This window comes from Gopherus flavomarginatus, chromosome 1, assembly GCF_025201925.1.
Source record: "Gopherus flavomarginatus isolate rGopFla2 chromosome 1, rGopFla2.mat.asm, whole genome shotgun sequence".
In the NCBI taxonomy this organism is placed as follows: Eukaryota; Metazoa; Chordata; order Testudines; family Testudinidae; genus Gopherus; species Gopherus flavomarginatus.
In genome coordinates this window covers 46101829-46124290 of record NC_066617.1, presented here as the reverse complement: position 1 = coordinate 46124290, position 22462 = coordinate 46101829, and the positions used below count along the sequence as shown (strand labels likewise).

At 38.1% G+C, this 22462-nt stretch overlaps 1 protein-coding gene across 14 annotated transcripts in view; it reads right to left on the bottom strand.

Annotated features, from left to right (window-relative positions):
* The window catches only part of CADPS2 (calcium dependent secretion activator 2), a 591588-nt gene that overhangs the window by 9192 nt on the left and 559934 nt on the right, over nucleotides 1-22462 (bottom strand). For 7 of the 14 annotated variants that reach the window (XM_050936080.1, XM_050936081.1, XM_050936083.1 and 4 more), the window contains one exon: nucleotides 20918-21025. In XM_050936080.1, coding sequence (XP_050792037.1) covers nucleotides 20918-21025 — 108 coding nt within the window. Of the gene's footprint in view, nucleotides 1-14467; nucleotides 14519-20917; nucleotides 21026-22462 lie in introns of those variants that run through there. The other 7 variants (XM_050936075.1, XM_050936076.1, XM_050936082.1 and 4 more) reach the window with 3 other exon arrangements.

Sequence of the window (22462 nt, the reverse complement as noted above, 5' to 3'; positions counted from 1 at the left end):
ACATTGTGTGTTTATGTTTTAAAATGTAGGATACAATACAAGGTACATATATTAATGAAGTTCGAAGGATGGCTACTGTATGTAGCTTTAGCACTCTCTGAATATTGTAAGCCCAATTAAAAATATTGAAAGATCTAACACAATGTGGGTTTTGGATTTCATCTAACTAATGATAAAAGTAGCACTCCTTATACCAAAAATGCCAGCCTGGTGGAACAAGCTTTTTATACATATATTGGATATATATTTAAATACTTTTCCTTTATAGTAAATAAAATAAATCTAGACTCAGAAGTGAATAGCAATCAGCTTTAAGAAATGTTTGTAATGATTAAAAGTAAGATTTTCATATAATATTGACTTGTATTTATTAAGCTTGCTTTAACAATTTTGTTTAATATGTATAAAAGATATATTAATTACATATCACTGGAAATAAATTACTTTTATTTTTTTCAAATGTATTCTTATTAATTTATTATATTGAACTGAACAAACACACTGAATAAAATGCATGTGCTTATACAAATCTCATAAAACGAAGTAACTTGATTTGTTTAATATTATGTAGAGTTGATTTAGTATCCATGGAACATTGATCTGGATCACTGAAAGACATTCCTTAATAGAGCTTCTTTTCTTTTATTAGTCACACACTTATTTTAGGGTTTTCATTACAATTACTTCATATTTTTTTGAAATAATGGATAATGGGATCTTATTCAAGTAAAGGCTGATACAGGATGATTGTCATGTACTATAATACAAATAGCAAATATGTGAATTCACTTGCTGGACTCTGCTGACATGATAAACTTGAAATGTCATATAGCCATGCATTCTCTCTGGACTCTCTACTGTTCTTTGAAACAAGATGGACCTATTCTATTCTCTTGTTGCTTGGGTGTTACACATTTTAATCTTGCATAGGGGAAAAACACAGAACATGATTCTATCAATTAATTTTCAAGAAACGATTATTATTCCATGAGAAAAAAACCTGCATAACATGAGCTACAATTTACTTCTGCTAAGGGGGTTGTGTTGAAATAATTGGTAAAGAATGAATGAGCAAGCTGCAGATACTGTGATAAATTCTGTGATTGGTTATCCTTGTGTAATACTGTTGAAATTAATGGAGTTGTAGAAGGAAAACTGAGAACAGAACCTATCTCATTCTCTCAAAATGTGTATTTTCAAAAAAATCCAGATATGTAAATGAAAACTGCCATAGAATGCAAATTTGTTACATCACCCTACTAAGACAGACAGATTGAAAACACAGCCAAGAAACTAAAATCACTGCTTCATATTAGTCCAGCTAAATTTGGAGACTAAAGAATAAATGCTGCTCAGGCAACATTTGAGAGGCAAATAAAAATTAACTTTATCCCGCCATTGTATAAATAGGATTATCAATACACCAGGGCAAAAAAGCATTTTTATAATTATTAACACAAAAATGTTAAAATGTTAAAATAAAAATCATTGAAAAATTCTTAGCCTAGTTTTAACAAGTTAACCATATACAGGAAAATCATACTGTGAAATTACCATTAAACAATATTAACTGATATTATATATCAAAACACATTAAGAAAACATTTAAAAAGCATTATATGGAAAATGACATTCAAATTTTAAAGCCAGAATTGTCATAGAATTTTTACAAGAATCACAGCTAGCGTATTTTCAGGGTCTCTCCTCTCCCGCCCCACCAGTAGCATTGCTAGAAAGAATACCTGTTACTTTCAGGTCTCTAATACACAGACTTCGGGCATTTAAGGAATTTCCTCTAGTTTATCTAAGATGAATGTTTCCCTATTTCCGTTTTTTAAAATGGTGTTAAAAAAAAGCACAGTGCTACAAACTCAGAGGGAGTTGGAAAGCAGGCCAAGCATTTTGACCATCATCAGTATAGTTTACAGGCAGAGTATGCACCCAACGTGTCATTTGGAAGATCTGTTGCAAACTTGCTTGTAACCTTTAGCAGTCAGATAATGGCCTTTAGTTTTCAAAGTTTTTAAATAAAAACAGTTCCTTTTTAACTGGTAAAAATGCACTTTCCCCCTTGTAATGATGACACTGGAAGGGCAGTAAGACTCTTGTAGATGTCAATGATATGGTATTAGTGGCTTATTCTTTGCTGTGGTCTATGCAGGCATAAAGCAGTAAGTGAATATTATATATTTTTTCACATCAGTGCATGACAGCAGCCAACCACTTTAAGAAAAAAATATATTATTTTTTTCTTATTCATGGTTCATCCAGCTCCTGTAAGGGCATGCATTACTCACTTCAATTTTCCAGAGATATCTCTTTTAAAGCAAAAATAAGAGAAAAGGAAAGGCTAGGGTTGACTCTGTGAGACCCCTGTATTTATTCACACTTATTGTGCATGACTGTAGACTGGTAAATCATATTAGCAGCCTGTCTCCCCATCAAGCTGCTACTTGCTTTCCAGCCCTGGGAAGGTTCAACAAATCAACAGGAGCACGGAAAACAGAACATCAGTCTAATCTAGTGTTTAAGGTGAAGTTTTCAAACCCAATCTAAGAAGATCTTTAGAGCAAGCAACAAGCTGAAGGGCTCAGAAGGTGGTATTGACAATGAAAGAGTGTTGAAATATTGAGAAGCGCAGCACTTGTGCATTTTTAATAACAAGAGGGTCAACAAGGACACAACTCCCTCAGTGCCAATAGTTGCCACTGACTATGGAAATTGCCACACCAGGGCTATAAACGCTCTCAGTTCATCAGCTTTCTTAAACACCCTAAACCCCCTCAGTGGACCTTTAGTCTTGAATTAACAAACCAAAGCAATGAAAGAGGGTGCAGCTTGAATGGCTGGCATTGATCCCCAACTGTGTTCAGCACTGCTACAGGCACTGAAAAACTCTCTCCATTGTCAATAGAAATTGACAAACCTCCTCTCCTAAATAGTACAGCTGAGCCAGGCTGGATCCATGCAGCTGTAAAGGGCTCCACTCTCAGGGCCCAGGAGCACTCACAATAGAACAAGCATGAGCTCTTTGTCAGCCCCAGACTCTGCAATTTTCTAACAAGGATTAAAGTTGTTTCTCGGCAGTGCTGGTGAAAAGAGATTTAGCAACATACCGTGCTTTCTTCATGCAAGTTAAAGAGAAGTAGTTAAGGAATTTCATTATTCTGTTGACTATTGGAAATACAAAACAAATATATTAAATATTCACAATCCTTTTTCTGGCCTAATCTATAATGTTTTGAGAATGATTCAATTAAATATAACACTTATCTCCTGAAAGCAAGCACTTCAGATTTAGTTTTGAAGTTTTATTAAAAGGTGCAGCTGTTTGCCACCTGGAATGAGGCCTCAATACATACTAATACACAATGCCTTAGACCTTCTAGGTCTGATATTCCTAAATCTGAATCACAAGACCCCATAGGGTTTCTATATCTTGGCTATTCTTGGCAAACGGTCACTGTCGGGAATGCTGCTTTTGATGAAGATGTGAGGAAAAAAAATGGTAACATTTTGTGGAAACAAAGCTGTAATATTTTTTCTACTGAAGTGTTTAGCTTCTTATTGATTAGGAATTGGTGCTGAACAAACAATGATAGGTTTTTACCTCCTCCAGCTATGCTTCTCTCAATAGGAACAATAGCAGAGATTATACTTTCCACTGGAAAGATTGTATGTCAAGAACAGTGAAAGCTAAACTGTCAGTGTAAAATAGTCGAGTGTTTAGAATACTATACCACCTGTATCAAAATGTATTATTATTTAGATGCGTAGCACTAATGGTGTGCTAGGTGCTTTAACACATCAGAAAAAAAGTTAAATCATCAAAAGAATAATGAAGTTAGGTTTAAAAAATGCAAATTATAGAAAAATAAATAGAGATATTAAATAATACGGACATTTTCAGTAGACAAAAAGATCTCTTTAGTTACCTAATGTTTCAACCACTCTATATCTCCCAACTATAAAATAGGGATAATGTTATTGACCTACTTTGTAGAGGGCTTTGAGATCTACTGATGAAACTGCTATACAAGACCCAAGTGTTGTTATTATTATTGTATCTTTAAGGACACTTTGAGGGCTTAGGAATTATGGCAAATGTTTTCCTATTTGGGTGCTGCAGTTAGACACCTAACTCCATATGCATACATCTAAATAAGTGGCTGGATTTCCAGAGTTACTGAACACTCGACTCCCATTGTTTTCAATGAATGTTGTAGATGCTCAGCACCTCTGAAAAATCAGGCCAATTATCTTGGTGACTGCAAACAGATTGAGATGCCTAATTTTATGTATCAAGGTCTGAAAATTTCAGTCTGTTAATTTTTTCAAAATCTGACGTCACAAGTTCTGTTTGCCAAAAGGTGGGAATGGGTGACAAGGAACAGAACCCTTAAACAATGAAGTGGCCTATTAACTGGCAACAATCTGCTATTGTTTATGTTGCATTTTGAGTGTCAATAGCTTTCCTTAACTTGTAAAGCTACATTATAACTACAGATAGTTTAATTTATATTTCTAAGGTCTTCAGTCAGGGTGCCACAAAATCATTTCTATTAACTAAAACACATTTGCTCTAATGCACATCTATACGATACTCAGCTCCCCACTTCATTGCACAAATATTGAAGCATGATAAATATGAAGTTACCCAAGTCTGGGCTTGATCCCACAGCCCTTCCTCAGACAAAACTATTGGATTCAGCAAGAGTACTTCTTAATGGAGGATTGCAGGTTTGTGTTTCATAGGCCATGTCCCAACTTTATGCTGCAGCTGTGTTGGATTATGAAGTTAAGCATTGGAACAGCTTACCTTCAGAGGCTGTGGAATCCTCACTACTGGAGGTTTCTAATAACAGGTTAGACAAATACCTATCAGGGATGTTCTAGGTATATTTGGTCCTGCATCAGACCAAGAGGATGGACTGGACAACCTCTTGAGAACCCTTCCAGCCCTATATTTCTGTGATTCAATATGTGGTCTCTCCTCAGCAGCCTAACTGATCTTGGAGACAGGTGGACCTGGTGAAGAACGGAGGTTAATTGTCTCCATGAGACCTTGGAACAGACTGTGGGAACTAGACAGTTCAGGCATATGAGCTTCATCTTCTGAGTGGCTTCTGCAGATCCTGCCCCTCTCACCTTCCTGATTACTGCAACAGTAACCTAATGGATCTGCCTTGGGGAACAGGGACTAGGCCCACATCTCCAACCTTGCTGGCCCAAGGGAGAGAGGAGCTAATGGGGAGGGAATAAGAACAAAAGAATGGCCACACTGGATCAGACCAAAGTCTATCTAGCCCCGTATCCTGTCTTCCAACACTGGCAAATGCCAGGTGCTTCAGAGGGAATGAACAGAACAGATAATCATCAAGTGCTCCATGCCCCACTGCCCATTCCAAGCTTCTGGACACCATCCCTGCCCATCTTGGCTAATAGCCATTGATGGACCTATCCTCCATGAACTTATTTAGCTCTCTTTTGAACCCTATTACAGTCCTGGCCTTCACAATATCCTTTGGCAAAGAGTTCCACAGGTTGACTGTGCGTTGTGTGAAGAATCTGTTCCCTCCAGCAGTAATTGATGTGTGCGGCTAAGGGGGCTTTGTCCTCTTTCATCCTAGGGTGGCAGTTCTTTTCCAGAGATATCATCCTGAAGATTCCCATCTTGGACTGCAAGGCCCAGTCACTCTTCTTGGTTACTACTCGACAGCTAGGAAGGGTGGCGGATTCCACTAACTCTTATGGAATTAGGGAGATACTACATATGTGGAGTGCCTCCCTGAGGTGAAGCCTTAGCCTCTATGTGGGTCAGAGACTCTGCTCCTGGGCAGAGAGCATGGGGGGACATGCAACAACAGATCCCTCTGTAGAACTGTTCTTGAGGTGAGTGTCTGTGCGTGTGTGTGTGTATGTGAGGGTAGGGTTAGTAGGCATTTGATTAGGCCTCTGCTGCTGTGGAACAAAGCCAAGCCCTGAAGTTCTGGACTCCATGCTGTGGATGCAGGTGGGATCAGCATTTGGTTCTAAAGGTGGAATCTGGTAAACCCTTTCTACTAGACAAAGGGCTTAGTAACATGAGTATTGGTACTCCTCATGGTATTAAGCAACTGCAGGAACAGGCTTTAAATATGCAACTTTTAATTTTATTTTGCTCTAAAAAACCTGTCTGTTCTTTATTAGGGGAGTAACTAGAATATTTTTATAGCTGCTCCTGAAACTTTATTTTTATCTTGGTAAACCAATAATTATTCTACACAGAATTCTTTAAAAAGTAATTGCTTCAGGTAAACAGTATCAGAGGGGTAGCCATGTTAGTCTGGATCTGTAAAAGCAGCAAAGAATCCTGTTAGTCTATAAGGTGCCACAGGATTCTTTGCTGCTTTTTCAGGTAAACAGTGTATGGAGCCTCACCTTTTAGTTTGAAACATTTTTAGAATCAGGTGGCATTTTTATGCTGCACATATTTTATAGAACACCGAGTATACAGAGAACTGATATTTGCGAACATGAATTTGCAGATAGTACTGGAATTAGGTTTTCAGAATTAAGTGGCCTCCATATTTATGGTCACTGCACAGTAGAACATATAGCAAGCATCTGTACTGGAGTAGCTATTCTTGGTCTAGATATGCACTTAATATATATATTTGCTAAGCCTGACTACATTATTCTATTATGATACACACACAAAAACAATAAAAATGTTAAATTTGAAGGTACATTTTAATTCTTTTAAAAAATTCAATATGTTTAAGAAACAAATATTGATAACTGTATGGAAATGATCAGTTAAGGAATAGCCAATAATTGTCTGCCATACAATCCTTCATCACTCCCTGTTTTATACACCCAATCTTAGTTTGGCTAACTCAATTTGTTGTATAATGGAAATATGCTGTTAGACGTGTACTGTTGATTTAGTATGTTATTTTCGTTGTGAAGTAAAGATTCAAAAATAATATAGTTCAAAGAGTATATTAAGATATGTCATCAAATATTTCATAGTGTGATACTATAAAGGGGTAAAATAATATTTTAGTGAATGGTGCAATTTGGCGATATAATGTCCATTGATTGCATGGTGCTTTAGGTTTATGTGATTGTAGATAGGCTTAGTAAATTGTATTTTATAACTACATTAACTATATTGTGTATCCGATAACAAGATGTTTTTTGTAGCGAGTAATGTAGTAATATGCTGGAAATGGATCCCTTCAAGAAATAAAATAAAAAAGATTTTCTGATCTCCAGTCATTTGTTATTTTAACATTTGCATACATATCGGACACTTTTGGGGAGGGCAAAATTAATGTCAGGCGGTGGTGTAAATCTGATGGAATGATAATGGTGAAGGATCATATGAGAATAAAGAAACTGGTGAATCTTGTAACTGTTCGTTTGTAGATGTGTGTGTGAGTCTTTAAGGTTCACAATTTTGTGAAGAGATGACTAATCTTGGTTTTGGGTGCCAACTAGACTCCATTGAAACACACCTTCAACCTTAAAACCTTCTTGTAATGAATATTTTTTTGGGGGAATTTCCTCAATTTGTTTCTTTATAAATTTTATATGGATATAAGGTCCACAGGAGGGGACCTTTACTGTGACATTTTATGAGGCCCTGTGCATGTGGAGCTCTGTGTCTAGGGTTGTATTTGTGTGGATTATGGGGTTAGAGGACAGTGGAAGGGAATGGAGCTTTTTATCTACACTGTAAACCAGGGATTGGCAACCTTTGGCATGCGACTCGCCAGGGTAAACACCCTGGCGGGTTGGGCCTGTTTGTTTACCTGCCGCATACGCAGGTTCAGCCAATCGCGGCTCCCACTGGCTGCGGTTTTTGGCATCCCAGGCCAATGGGGGCTGTGGAAAGTGGCGCGGGCCGAGGGATGTGCTGGCCGCCACCCCCATTGGCCTAGAACGGCATTACGCAGCCAGTGGGAGCCACGATCGGCCAAACCTGTGGACGCGGCAGGTAAACTAACCAGCCTGGCCCGCCAGGGGACTTACCCTGGCGGGCCGTGTGCCAAAGGTTACCGATCCCTGCTGTAAAGTAAGTGCTTTTAAAGTTGTCTATCTAGAAATTTTTAAATATTTAAAATTTATCATGCATAAACTCTCCATTTCCCCATCCCAATTCCTGTATACCTTCCTACTCAAGTATCTTGCATCCAATTTCTACGTCTCCCCCAATCCCCTGCACCTTTTTCTATATCCCTGGCTCCCTGCACCTCCCCCCTTTCCCCACTGCATGCTCTGCCATCTCCTGTCCTCTCATATTCTTCTTCCTCCCACAGATGCCCCAATCCAACACATAGTAGCACAGTTCTAAGTCACCCAGTCTATTCCCCTTGAAACTCACGCCCCTACTTCTACAGGCCTCCCCCTGGACTCCTGTTCATCCACATATCCTCCACCTCAAATCTCTCCCTCTAATATTTGAAAAAAAAGTAGAGCATTGCAGTGTGTGTGTATCTGTGTGTGTGTAAATAATTGCTCTGTACAGCCCAAACTGTATCCACAGGTAACAGGAAGGGAGGAGTAGGGAAGAACAATACTGCAGCCGGCCACTTCAAAACACTGATAACTGTGCAGATCTATTCTCTGCCCAATCCCATTGAAGAGGGAATCAGGACTGGGACTTTTTTTTCAGCCTGGTAAAGTGACAAACAGACTTTTACTACTTCACAAAGTCTCTTCTCTCCTTACAGCAAGGTGATCAGCTTTCTTCTTGTATCTTGGCCTGTACTTAGAAGGAAGAACACCTTTCTTTTCCCCTCAGGGCCCCTCCTCTGGCCTTCCTGTGCCTTTCTTTGTATCCTTACTCGAATGATCCCCTAATTAGTCTCTTCCCTGCCTACTGTAGTGAGGGGTTCATATTATCTACTTTTGTAATCGACCCACCAACACCTCCCTTGCAAAAAAGAAATCCAACAAAAATACTCACCCAAACCACAGAATCCACATGGCCAACAATACCAAACAAATTTGGAGTTTGTTGGCAGAGCCATTTTGGAGATAGGAAGTGCCAAAAACTGTTAGGATCATTTTAAAAAATATGTCACTGGGGGGAATTTTTAAATCCCACACCTTTAAAATTCTTTCCAAACATCCTAGAAAAACCCTGCCATGGAATGAGATATGGCATGTTGCATTTCAAGGGGATTGTTTTTCTGAAGAAAAGTAAAGTTTTTTTGTTTTAAACTGAGCTCAGAAATGGAGGCTACATAATTGTGGAAGTACTGTCATCCATAGCAAATGTAAATATTCAATACATGGCATACGGTAACATCCATCCACATACTGTATTCTACATTGCTATCTCAGAGACAGAATATAAAATTTCAAAATAATTTGTTTGCAACATTTTGGTAATTTTGTAATTGGAACCCATATCATCTGCGTCTCCCTTCCTCACATATGATAGATGCAGAATGAAATGGGTTTTTGAAAAATTATCTGTACACAAAGCTGCCATGCAGACCTGGACATCGGTTATGTTATCATTATTTTAAATATTGTGTGCTAATGTAGGACTTATTAAAGTGAGAGACTAATGGCATTGGAATAGATAGCTTCCCCCCTCACCCCTCCACTTATGCTCTTCATTCCTGAACTGCACTGCTTTATGCTATTATAGTACTAGGGCTTCCTTTAGCACCTATTACCAGTCATGCCATATTTGTGTGCTTTGCTGTATGTTGTGGTTCTATGATATAGACCAATGTCCACCAACGAACAGAATGAGACCAGCCAGTGAATGTTTCTTGAGCTTAAGCCAACACGAATCCCCAAAATAAATAAATAAAAGGTGAAACCACTGTTTTAAATTACTTAATACTATCCCCATCACTTATGTCCTAGTCCTACAAACACTTATGCAGCAGCTTAACTTAATTTTTGCGAGTCATCCATCAAAGCCAATGGAATGGCTAATATGTAAAGTTAAGGACATGAATAAGTGTTTTTTTGCAGGATCAGATCCTAAAATGGCTTATTTTCAGGTCTGGTGGTGTTGCCCCTTATAAAGGTAGCTCTTAGCTTACATCTGAAGTTTGACAAATATGTTTTAAATTAGAGCATTTTAAAAATGCTTGTCTCCCTAATCTGGATGTTGTTTCTATGACAAAACTCCTGGTTTAGTTCTTTTCAGCTCTGATGCGCACATCTTTTCTATTTCACACACCTGCATTCTTTGACTTACACATTTTTTTCAACCCAGTTTGAACTTCTGTATGTGCCATTCACTTTTGTGTTTTCACAGTTTGGTTTGCACATTTTTACATATGTACAGTACAGTGCACAGTGAAAAGTGAAGGACAGGTGTTAAACCTGAGTCCTATGAAAAGGTACATAGATATAAGAGGGAACACTAAAAACGAGGCCCCTCTCTTGGTTGAAAGACAGCCTACATTTATACATATGACCCTTATACTCATGGAAATCAGTGGCAAAGCTTTCACTGATTTCAACACTGCAGGATCAGACAAGCAGCACTTACTACTACATGTTTACTAACTTCGCAAATTGTTTCAGATAGCTTGCAACTTCTTCTCATTAGACTATTCTGATTTACAAAGGAACACCCTATTTCTGCCTGCGTACCAATTCTCATAAAACTAGAGCACTCTCACTGGGTGCTCCTCATTCTTGGCAGCTTCTTTACATGGTGAATAATACTGTTATGTTTCTGTTTGTGAATATTTACACATAAGGTTGTTGTTGTTTTGCAGTGAGCTTGACCCAGATGAAACACAAGTAAAAACCACCAAAGCTGCATGGTATGGTTCCAAAACCTGCGACTTTCACCTGCTGACTATGTGTGTGTGGATTACACTACATCACAAAATCAATATGCTCTAGGTGGTGCTTGTGCCTGGCACTTCATGGTGAACAAATATTAGATAAGACAATACAAGTGGCACAATCCCTATTGATTTTCCTTGACGGCACAGAATGTGACAGCTGTAGGCACAGTTAACACTTACCAACAGCCTCATCTAACGTTTCAGTGCTGGTTTATATGTGTAAACTTGTAAGTGTCCCACAAATTTCATTAAGGTACCAGACACTTTTCAAGCCATCTAGATAAAAGATAAAATACTTGTAATGAGCTGCTTATTTGCACATAGCCCTAGCGGGACAAAAGGGTTAACAGATTTAATCTTGGCGAGGTGTTGGGAAGAGTTCACTGTTTGCTAAAATTGGTTATTTTTCTTGATGCACAGGCATGGATGGATAGGTGCATTTAAAAGAAATTTAAATAAATAGTGGTCAGCATAAATATTTCTAGTAGAAGACTGTATTGCCAACCGCAGGCATTTACAAATCATGAGTCAGACCCCCAGATATCATGAGGTTGTCTTAAAAATAATGAGATTTACAAAATAATCCGGATTGGGATTTTTTAAAATTTGCCTTCTGTTTTTTGAATCTTTAGGATTCATGTTTTCAAGGCTTTCTCCACAACCATAAGGCTTAGAAATGTACTTTTTCTTTTTTTAAGTCAAAGCTGAGATTCTCAAGTAATCAGATGAAACCAGGAGCTAGAGAGACTCTAAATAATATGAAACTCATGACAAAAGCACGAGTTGGCAATGTTGAGAAAATGACTTCATTTCCCTGTTTCTTGTTTATTCAGATAATGTACAGTTCTCAATTCTTTTCTAGCATCTACCTCAGAGACTCTTACTCCCCAAATTGCAGCGTTTAGAGGAGTCATGCAAATGACACAATTAAGCTTATGGGGAATAAGCAGCACACAACAACTCCATGGCTACATCTACCCTACAAGCAAGGTCTGTGATTCCCAGCTTGTCTACACATAGTTGTGCTAGCTCACTGAGAGCTAGTGTGAGTATAAAAAGCAGTGTAGCTGCAGTTACTCAAGCAGTGGCAGCAGCAACATGGCTCAGCCATGCTGAGTACATACCCAGAGGATTCAGGTGGGCTGGTGCTTGGCATGGCTAACCTGTGCTGATGCTATCCAGGCTACCGCAACTTAATTGCTATTTACACTTGCTCTAGCTCCCACTGAGAGCAAGTATGCGTACATGGCCTGGGAATCACACCCTTCATTTGTAGTGTAGACCTAGCCCATGAGCGCAACATGCTGACTGAATTATGACACACACAACCTCTGAGGTGAAATCATTCCCATGGCTTCTCATGCTAGTAAAGGAGGGTGACAATAATATGATGCAAGATGGAAGTTCCAAGGACTTAAGGAAAAACATCATCAAAATGAAGAGGTGGGGAAAATTTGGAGTGATCGATCCAGTGGGGGTCAACCGCTAAGCGCTCTCTCGTCGACTTCGGTACTCCACCGGAGTGAGACGCGTAGGCGGAGTTGAAGGAGGAGCGTCAGCAGTCAACCTACCGCACTGAAGACACCACGGTAAGAAGCTCTAAGTACGTCAACTTCAGCTATGCTATTTTCTTAGCTGAAGTTGCATAACTTAGACCGACTTAGCTCAACACCCCTTTCCCCACCCCAGTGTAGACCAGACCTTTAGGACCACATCTGAACCAACCACCATGCTTAGGCCCAGGTCATAATAGTCAGGAAGAGCCAAAGGAATTACTTGCAAGCATTCTTCTACAGAAAAAACACACCATTAAACTCCTAAAGATGCTCACAGTGGATTCCACCAGCAAGGTACTGTGCATACTAGTCCTGATCTTGCTAAGCACATGCTTAACTTTAAGCATGTGAGTAGTTCCATTGATTTCAATAGCACTGAGCTTTGTTGGATCAATGCTAGACTGAGTTCTCTGCTTCTTAATAATATTTGGAAAAAATAAATGTTCCTCTATTCTTTATAAAATCATACTGGACCATCTTTACCAGATTTTAAATGGTCTATTTCTTTTCTATATTGCTTCTCATTTAAAAAAAAGAGTGGGAAAAATTATTTAGAAAAGATAGTAACACTGCAGTGAACTTTAAATAACATATTTGCAAGATATTGATGGCTTCTTGCGCTGTGTGTATGTATACATGTGTGTGCGCACAAAACATTTTCATTCATACTCAGTGTTTGGTAAAAGTACCTGAAAAATAAAAAGATTTGTTCTTTTTTTCACTGGAAGGAAAAGTGATACTACAAACTGTTCTAAGGAGACAAACATTCTTCCAGTTCAAGAGAAAAACTGAGATCAATTCACATATGGACGGCTGCTTTTTTTTTTAAATATTAGGCACAATTAAAGGTGAGTTATGGCTTTGGTGGAAATCTAAAGAGCATCGGCAAATCTGAGCACTGCTCAGCTTTTGAATTGCTTTTCTACTTCTCAGTTCTTTTAAATGGTTTTCTATGGCAGGAACATTTTTCTTAATTAGTCACAGCTAATTAGTGTTCTAGCATAGACAAGTAATCAGAAATGTCAGAGCTGCAAGGCTACATCTCCCTAATCCTTTGATAGTAATTCAGCCTCCTGGGAGGGCCTCAAGCTGCGGTAAGTAGTGGCTGACAATAAGGCAAAATTAGGTGGGCAGCAGACCATTAGGATAGAAAAATAAAAAGCACTACCAAATCCTGCTGAGCACCATCAGGCAACTAACTACACTGCCAGATGAGGTGCCTGTTTAAGCCTGTGTTGTTAATTAGCTGATTCTACCAGACCTGCCACATATGTCCAGGTGCATCATGCAAAGATGTGTAATTCTGGGTTTGTGCCAAATGACAATTGTGTTCTTCTGCGATCACATTTCAAGAATCTGAGCAAGAAGTCTACATATTTCTTGAAGATTATTCTGAATTATCAAAGAAATAAGAAGATCAACAAGCTACAATACATTTGCTTGTTGAGTTTCTTTTGGTTAATTAGGTACGCTCCTCTCAAGTTTCGCAGATTTTAATTCACACACAGCTTCAGAGTCAAGTCAAGGCCTTTAACCAGTCCCCACCTAGTTTCAACTTGTCAGAGTCATCTTGGCAGATAACCTAGATCAAAAGTAAAATCTTACACTTGCAAATCATTACTTAACATTGACAATGACGATTATTAACTAAAACTAACTTGACAGGTAGTAATTTGAGAATGAGCAATTTTTTCAAAACAAGACATTACATTTTGCTAGAAAAACACTGCTAAATACTAAATACTACATTAATGTTGCTTACTGAGACAGACATGGACAATACAGAGAAAAAACCAGTACAACAGAAAACTCAAAACTCACATCTGAAACATATTCTTAGTCTAGCAAATGTCACCAGGAAAATAAATGACTTTTTATTTACTAAGGAGAAACACAAGTTTTTAACTAGAGATCATTTTTGCAAATTATTATAAATGCTATATAAAAACATGCAACTAAATTGGCCAATACACTGGTTGCTTCTAGATACTAGCAGACATCATAAACACAAATGAATTAAACAAGTACTTCATTTCCACTCTTCAGCACATAATGAGGTACATGACATAACAAGCTTTAGAAATAAACTATTACCTCAAACAGCCTCAAGTACATCAATGAACTTATATCATCCATCCCTTTCTACTAATGGAAAAGGAAAATAATGGTTATGACATGGAAACATGATTAGTATTCAATTCAGCGTGTTGACATTATAACCAAAATAATGTGATCAATCAGTTTCTTTTGACAGAAAAAATTAAAAATAAATAGAATGACTGGTTATGACAGGTCAACAAAGTTAATGGCTTATATTTGAACATCTTAAATACAAAAAGCACAACAAAATACAAATAATAAAGTCTATGGAAAGCTGGGATGCTGAAACATTGTATGTAATAAATCCCAGTCTTTCTAAATTTCAAAGAATACTCTATGAGTGCTTTATCCTTCATTTCTATTCCTCCAATCATTGTAAGTGTTCATGCATACATACATACACAGTGACCACCATAATAGGCCATGATCTTGCAAACACTTAGGAATGTGCTCACCTATAGACACATGAGCAGTCCCACTCAATTCAATGGGACTGTAGGCCATATAGAAGCCTTTGGATAGGATGACTCTATCCTGGGAAGCAGTGACTTTGAAAAACATTTGGGGATTGTGGTGGATAATCAGCTGAACATGGGCTCCAAGTGCAACTCTGTGGCCAATAGTAAAAAGAGTTCATGCAATCCTAGGATGCATAGACCGGGGAATCTCGAGAAGGAGTAGAGAGGTTATTTTACCTCTGTATTTGGCACTGATGCAACCATTGCTGGAATACTGTGTCCTGTTCTGGTGTCCACAATTCAAGAAGGATATTGATAAATTGGAGAGGGTCCAGAGCGGGGCCAGGAAAGCGATTAAAAAATTAGAAAGCACGCCTTATAGTGATAGATTCAAAGAGCTCAATCTATTCAGCTTAACAAAGAGAAGGTTAAGGGGTGACTTGATTACAGTCTATAAGTACCTACATGGGAAACAAATATTTGATAATGGGATAGTCAATCCAACACAGAAAGGTATGACCCGATCCAGTGGCTGGAAGCTGAAGCTAGAGAAACTGAGACTGGAAATAAGGTATCAATTTTTACAGTGAGGGTAATTAACCATTGGAACAACTTGCCAAGGTTGTGGTGGATTCTCCATCACTAGCTATTTTCAAATCAATACTGGGTAGCACTTTGGAGGAGAGGCTTAGATTTCAAAATGATCTTGATAAATTGGAGAATTTGTCTAAAATCAACAAGATGAAATTTAATAAAGAGAAGCACAAAGTACTACATTTAGGAAGGAAAAATCAAAAGCACAAATACCAAATGGGGAATAACTGGCTAGGCAGTATTACTGCAGAAAATGATCTGGGGGTTATAGTGGATCATAACTTGAATAAGAGCCAACAATGTGATGTAGTGGCAAAAAAGGCTATTATTATACTGAGGTGTATTAACAGGAGTGTCCTATGTAAGACACGGGATTCTACTCAGTACTAGGGTGGCCTCAACTAGGGTAGAGTGTCCAATCTTTGGCACCACCGGGGCCGGCCTTCAGGAAAATGGTACCCTGGGCTAACTTGTATTCTGGTACCCCTGGCCGCCGCTACCTCTGTGGGCTCCTCACCCATTCCCCCTCACTCCTGCTGCCCCCCAGGCTCCCCACCCATCCCCCTTGGCCCCTGAGGCCTCCCTGGGCTCCCCCACCTCCTCTCATCACCCCGGGCCCTGCTGCCTCTCCCCTTACCATTGTCTTGAGCTCCTTTCCACAGCCTTGTACCCCAGACGTGCGCCATTTCTTGCCCCTTGATCACAGCACCCCCTGACAATGGTGCCCTGTGTGCTCGCTCATGTCACCCACCTGTAAGGCTGGCCCCAGGCATCACACTTGAAGGAAGATGTGGACAAATTGGAGAGAGTCCAGAGGAGAGCAACAAAAATGACAAAAGGTTTAGCAAACCTGACCTCTGAGGAAAGGTTAAAAAAAAATTGGGCATGTTTAGTCTTAAGATAAGAAGACTAAGGGCAGACCTGATAACACATTTCAAATATTCTAATGTTTGTTACATAGAGGGTGGTGATCAATTGTTCTCCATATCTATTGATGGTAGGGCAAGAAGTAATCAGCTTAATCTACCGCGAGAGAGATTTAGATCAGATAATAGGAAAAACTTTCTAACTATATGAATGATTGAACACTGGACTACACTTCCAAGAGATGTTGTGGAATCCTCATCATTGGGGGACAGATTAGACAAATACCTGACAGGAACGGTCCGGATATACTTGGTCCTGCCTCAGTGCAGGGGGATGGATTAGGTGACCTTCAAAGGTGCCTTCCAGCCCTAAATTTCTATGATTTATGCTTTAGGAACTATTTGGGGGAAGTTCTATGGCCTGTGCAAAACAGGTCAATCTGGATGATCACTGTGGTCCCTTGTGGCCTTGGAATCTACGAATCATGTGCCAAAATTTAAGCAAGTATGTAAGAGTTGGCAGGGTCAGGGCCAAAGTTCACATTTGCTAATAGTTACTACACTGTATCATCTAACATATCACAGTGAGATTAACTGTTGACAAATACTGACTTTTTAATGGTGTTCACCTTATGTACATAGATATGAATATGGTAACATACGAATTATTATTTCAATAATGAAAAAATAAAGGTGGTTATTGTTGGGTTGTGGGTTTTTTGTTTATGTTTTGTGTGTGTGTGTGTGTGCGCACGCATTTTTGTTTTTGTTTTTTTTTTTTTAAGAGAAAGAGAGGTCCAAATTTTAACCTAAAATAATGGGTAGACCTACATGGCTTTACCGGCTTTCTTTTGTCTCTCTGTTACTTAAAAAGGAAACTGTTTACTTTGACAAATTTACTATTAATGTGATCTTGACAACATCAGAACAAAATCATATAGTTGCTTACACTGGAAGCCTTTCAACAGGAAGCACCTCAATACAAATACAATAGGCCTCATTGGAGAATGGGAATAGGAATATTTTTGAAAAAAGCCTAATGTCAACTTTTCCATTTTCAGATACACATCTCTGTGGATATTGCACAAATGATAAGAAATATATCAAACTGATAAGCTACCAAAAGAGGAGCTTGAGAGAGTTACATTTGCAGAAAAGGGAAGAATTTGGATCAGTAAGCAGTGTATTTACATAGAAGCTCAATTCTTTGATGTGTGAAAATTTAATGTAATCCAATTTTGGTTTTAATCTACACACACTAGCTTCTCATTGAATAAGTCTAATGCCAATTAAAAGTGCACATGAAACACAGAGTTATTCACCTCATCTTAACAATTCAGATCAGAACATGTATCTAAGTTCAACCACACTGGATTCTGAAAAATGCTTTTTTAAGGTCTTATTCCTACTCCCATTGACTTTAATGGTATAAGGTCAGACCCTAGGAGGAACTTGATATTACTGGATACAGGGTGCATTTAAATTATTTGCACGTGTAAAGTTTGTGCTTGGATAAATGGGAAACTCTCAATGTTTATTCAGGGCTTCCCAAGCCAATTGCCTAACAGAATGTTTTAATAAGAGAATTATGCTACTGTAATTCCATTTAAGAATTTAATTCTCCAGTTCCCCAAGTACCACTTTGAGAGCCTTCACTGAAAGCAGGCAATGAAGGTATTTAAAAGAAATCTTCACTAAATAAAACTTTTCAACAGCTAATTTTTAATCATTTTATAAACACAAGAGAATGTTTAATCAGCATGATTTTACTAATTATGTACTGCACCCTGTTGCATCATAGCAATATAAACAGTAGAAAGAGTTTGCTTTGTACGGTATAGTCAGAAACCTAGATATACTTGGCCCGATTCACCACTGCATTATTCCAGTTTTATTCCAGTGTAACTTCATTGAAATAAATGATTTCAGTGGAATTACACCAGCATAAAACTGAAGTAATGCAGTAATGAATGAGACCTATGACGTATACACAAGAAATTTTGAAGGATAATTTTTCAGATTAAATAAAAAATAACCTTAAAATATCAAGGGCTCTGTCTTGCTCAAATTTGCATCTGTATCTGCTAGAACACAAAATAGCTACAAGCCTCCCTGAGTCATTAGCTACAGAGGTTTTACTCTATTTCAAAGAGGTATTTCCCTTTCAGAAACAAACATGCATTGGCATATTCTCCCTTCCTCCACCTGCCAGTTTCTCATCTGATGAAAATGAAAAAATATTTCAGTAGTAAAACAATCTGCAACTGTGGCCAGAAATAAATGGCTTGGGACAGCCAATAAAAAAGTTAATTAAACTAATTTTAATCCTTCCATAAAAATGCAACTTAATAGATCTGCATATACAAAGGTTACGTAGTCTTTGCTAAATTACTGACACCAATAACCATAACCTAATCCTGCTCTCAGTTATACTGCTGTAAATCCAAAATAATCTCATTGAAGGCAAGTTGCATTATATGGGTTATTCTAGATTTACATCAGTGTAACTGAGAGCTGGATTTGTCTCCTTGTTATACTAAGTGAATATACACATCCCATAATGTTCATGTTTGTAATAAAGTCTTTCTGATTTATTTCAATATGACACCACTTCATCTCTCATGCATATACAAAGAAAAGCAAAGATGTAACTGGATGGTGTGAAAAAGAGTACCTTGAATACATTTTTTTCTGCCTGAAAACTATAGTGTTAGGGACAAAGGGTGTGATTCAAGTCCCGTTAAAGCTAATAGAAAGCCTATCATTGACTACAAAGAGAGTTGGATTTGGCCCTAGACATCTATTAAGTTTCAGAAAATTACAACTTAAGCAAGAAAAAACCTCTCCTATCTCCCTCCACACACACACACACACACACACACACACACACACACACACACACACACACACACACACACACACACACACACACACACACACACACACACACATGCTTGCAGATTCAGTGCAATACCAAACTGAAGCAGAAGTTGCTAACACAGTTTTACTGCTTTGTGAAAGCGCCAGCTGGATGGATGGATAATTCTTCCACCCCTGCAGGGCATCAAAGCTTTTATAAAATCTTTCTTTTCACACATATTAACACTTAGGTTATTAAAACAGATGATACTTTTATTGTAAAACTGCCTAGGAATGTCTGAAAATATAAAGTACAAGAGATAAGTCTCATTTTGACCACCCAATCTAACAAACAAGAAACACTGACATGACATATCATGGCTGCGAGTCTATGTTACAGGACCTTCTACAACTGCCACAATTGAAGTGTCATAGTAGAGGCTGTGAATTGCTGTTATGAAAACATTTGCAGTAACTTGCATAATTAAATGAAACTGCCAGAAAAGCTCTGTAAAATGCTGAGTAGATGGTACACAATAAATACATTTCAAACTGAATATCACATTTCAGAATCAGTATTGTAACGGACTGTATCAAGCTGTCTCAAAGACATAGGATTACTTCCTCTGTTCAGATTCCCATATAATCAGAAGTGATTGCTCTCTTGATCCAGATTTCAGATATGTAACAAAGAATTTAGATTTTATTATTATTTTTATGGGCTTGGTACTTTCAACATATATAAGACATGATCACCTCACACAGCTTCTAGTTCAGAGACACAGACAATACAGATCAGATGCATCACACAACAAGTGATGGTCGATGCCTGAAGCAGTGGAGATATCCAGACAGCATGTGACTGCAGGGCTTTGTGGATGAGGCTTGTGTAAGGAGAGATTTGGAGGACGAGGCCATTAAGAAGCAACGGGAGCAGTTATAGGCAGATTAGGGAGGGAGCAAAGAAAGTGTGCATGGGAAAATTAGAGTGATGACATGGGCAAGAGTGGTGTGCACGGTTTTGATGGTGAGGATAAGAAGCGCACTTGAAATGTGAGGTCAACAGGTGATGTTGGGTGAAGTTTTGAAAATATGAGTCCTGTATCTAAATAAGCATCAGGCTAACTTTAGGATTCTATATATTTGAAAATTTTGGACTAAATGTACATTAAGCTAAGTTCTAAAAGTTACTCAGCAAAAACAGCTCTTAGAAATCTGAAGGAATGTCGCACAGTTTATTTGTCTTCTTACTTTATCTGAAGAATAAGGTATAAGAATTGTTATTTAGGGAAAATACCTTTTCAACTGTGTCTTCATACACTAAGAACATCCATTACAATACAATTCTGTTCATGGCACTTTACTTCAAAATTAAAAGGTGGAATGAAACAAAATTGCATATCACACAATGATAAAATGATAGACTAGTTAAAATATTAATCTTAGAACACTTTTGATTTACTCATTCCAACAGACAGCTCTCATGCAGGAAATGCATACAATTAAGGCTATCTTTAGTAGCAGCAGACAACCAAATAAAAAAGCAGAACAAAAATAGCCAACAGAGAAAAACATCCTGACCTGCATGCTGAATGCAATCAAAATGCAACTTATCCCTTTCAGATGTAACCATGATGCCAGCATGCCTTGCAAGGGTAGTTACTTACATCAAACAACTTTTCTATATACATTTCCTCATTGACCTTTTCTCGAAGTATATCCTGGTTTTGCCGAACAAACATAATGTAGGTGTCTGCTAGATCCACTCCTGGTTTCTGCGGAAGAGAGAGACCATAAGAAAACTGTAACTCACTGAGAAAGGGGTTATTTTTAATCAGTTATGATTGTGAGATTATTAAAAATGAAAAATGATGTAAATATGTACCAACTCTTTGTTTTAATTAAAGTTGCTATTAACTTTGAATCAGATGCCATATTAAAGCAGGATTCGACATTAATAATTCCTAGCATTGTAATTTCATGAATATTTTTAGCCATCTATGTACACTGATACACATTTAGGGTGAAATCCTAGTTCCACTGATGTCTACAGCAAAACTTCCATTGAACTCAATGGAACCCAGATTTCACGCTTAGTGTTTTCAGTATTGCTTGCTGGATATGCCCTTTGGAAATTCTGAAATACAGAGGCACTAATACTTATGAATGAGTTAACAATGAAGGAAAAACGTCAGGTTATATGCTCCTCTTGATCTATCAGCACTAAGGAAAGGTGGATGCAAACAGAGCAGGGAGAACATACTTCCATAATATTTAAAGTAATTTATATCCATACATTTATGAAAGATGACAACTTGTATGTGTGTATACAAATACATATACAATTTATATATCTAATGTAAATAGTTGAAAATAGAAATGTATGTATATTAAATATGAAAGCAAAAAGATGGCCACATAAATCAAAATTATAAATCAGAAAAAAACCACAGAATCTCATGTTGCTGAAGCCCTCATACACCACTTCCTCGATACTGGTCCAGAAATTAGTTTGCGCCTAAAGAGTATATGACAATTCATAGAGATTAAGGAGTAGGAAGGTGGCTTTAGCTCCCCTTTGCACTCCTTCAGACTTGTTCTGGTTCCAAGGTGCAAATGAGAGCAGTATGAACTTTGGAGATCCAAACTGTCAGAGGATCAGGTTTGTTTCTAAATATCTACAAACCTTGGCCTGGTTCTGATCTCCCAACTGAAATAAATTAGCAGTATCTCTACTGAAGTCAGTTGAGTTACAACAGCATATAAAGCTAGTGTGATAGTATAATCTAACCCCATCTTCCCCAGGCCTTTGCACGGGCACAATGAGCAAAGAGGACGACTATGGATGGAGCTTTGGAACCATATATGGGAAAACAGAGAGGATGGTCACTGCTCTTTGAAATGTTTGCTAAGAATGAAATATTTCTCTCCCTGCATCAAGCTCAAATTCTTCAGGCTTTGTGTGGGGGCTGAAGAGACTGAAATCACATACTACATCCCGAAGGCAGGATGAGTGTAGGCTAGGCTGTCTTTCCATGTCTATTCCACTCTGGCTGGAATGGGGGCTGCTAAAGTTTTGTATCCATAAATGTGTTTCCATTAGACCTTCCCCAGACAGCCCACTGTCCATATTGGCCTATTGAAACCTGATACGAGCTTCCTTGAAGGCAAGTTATAAAAGAGGTCAAGGAGTATGGATAGCCTTCTGAAAA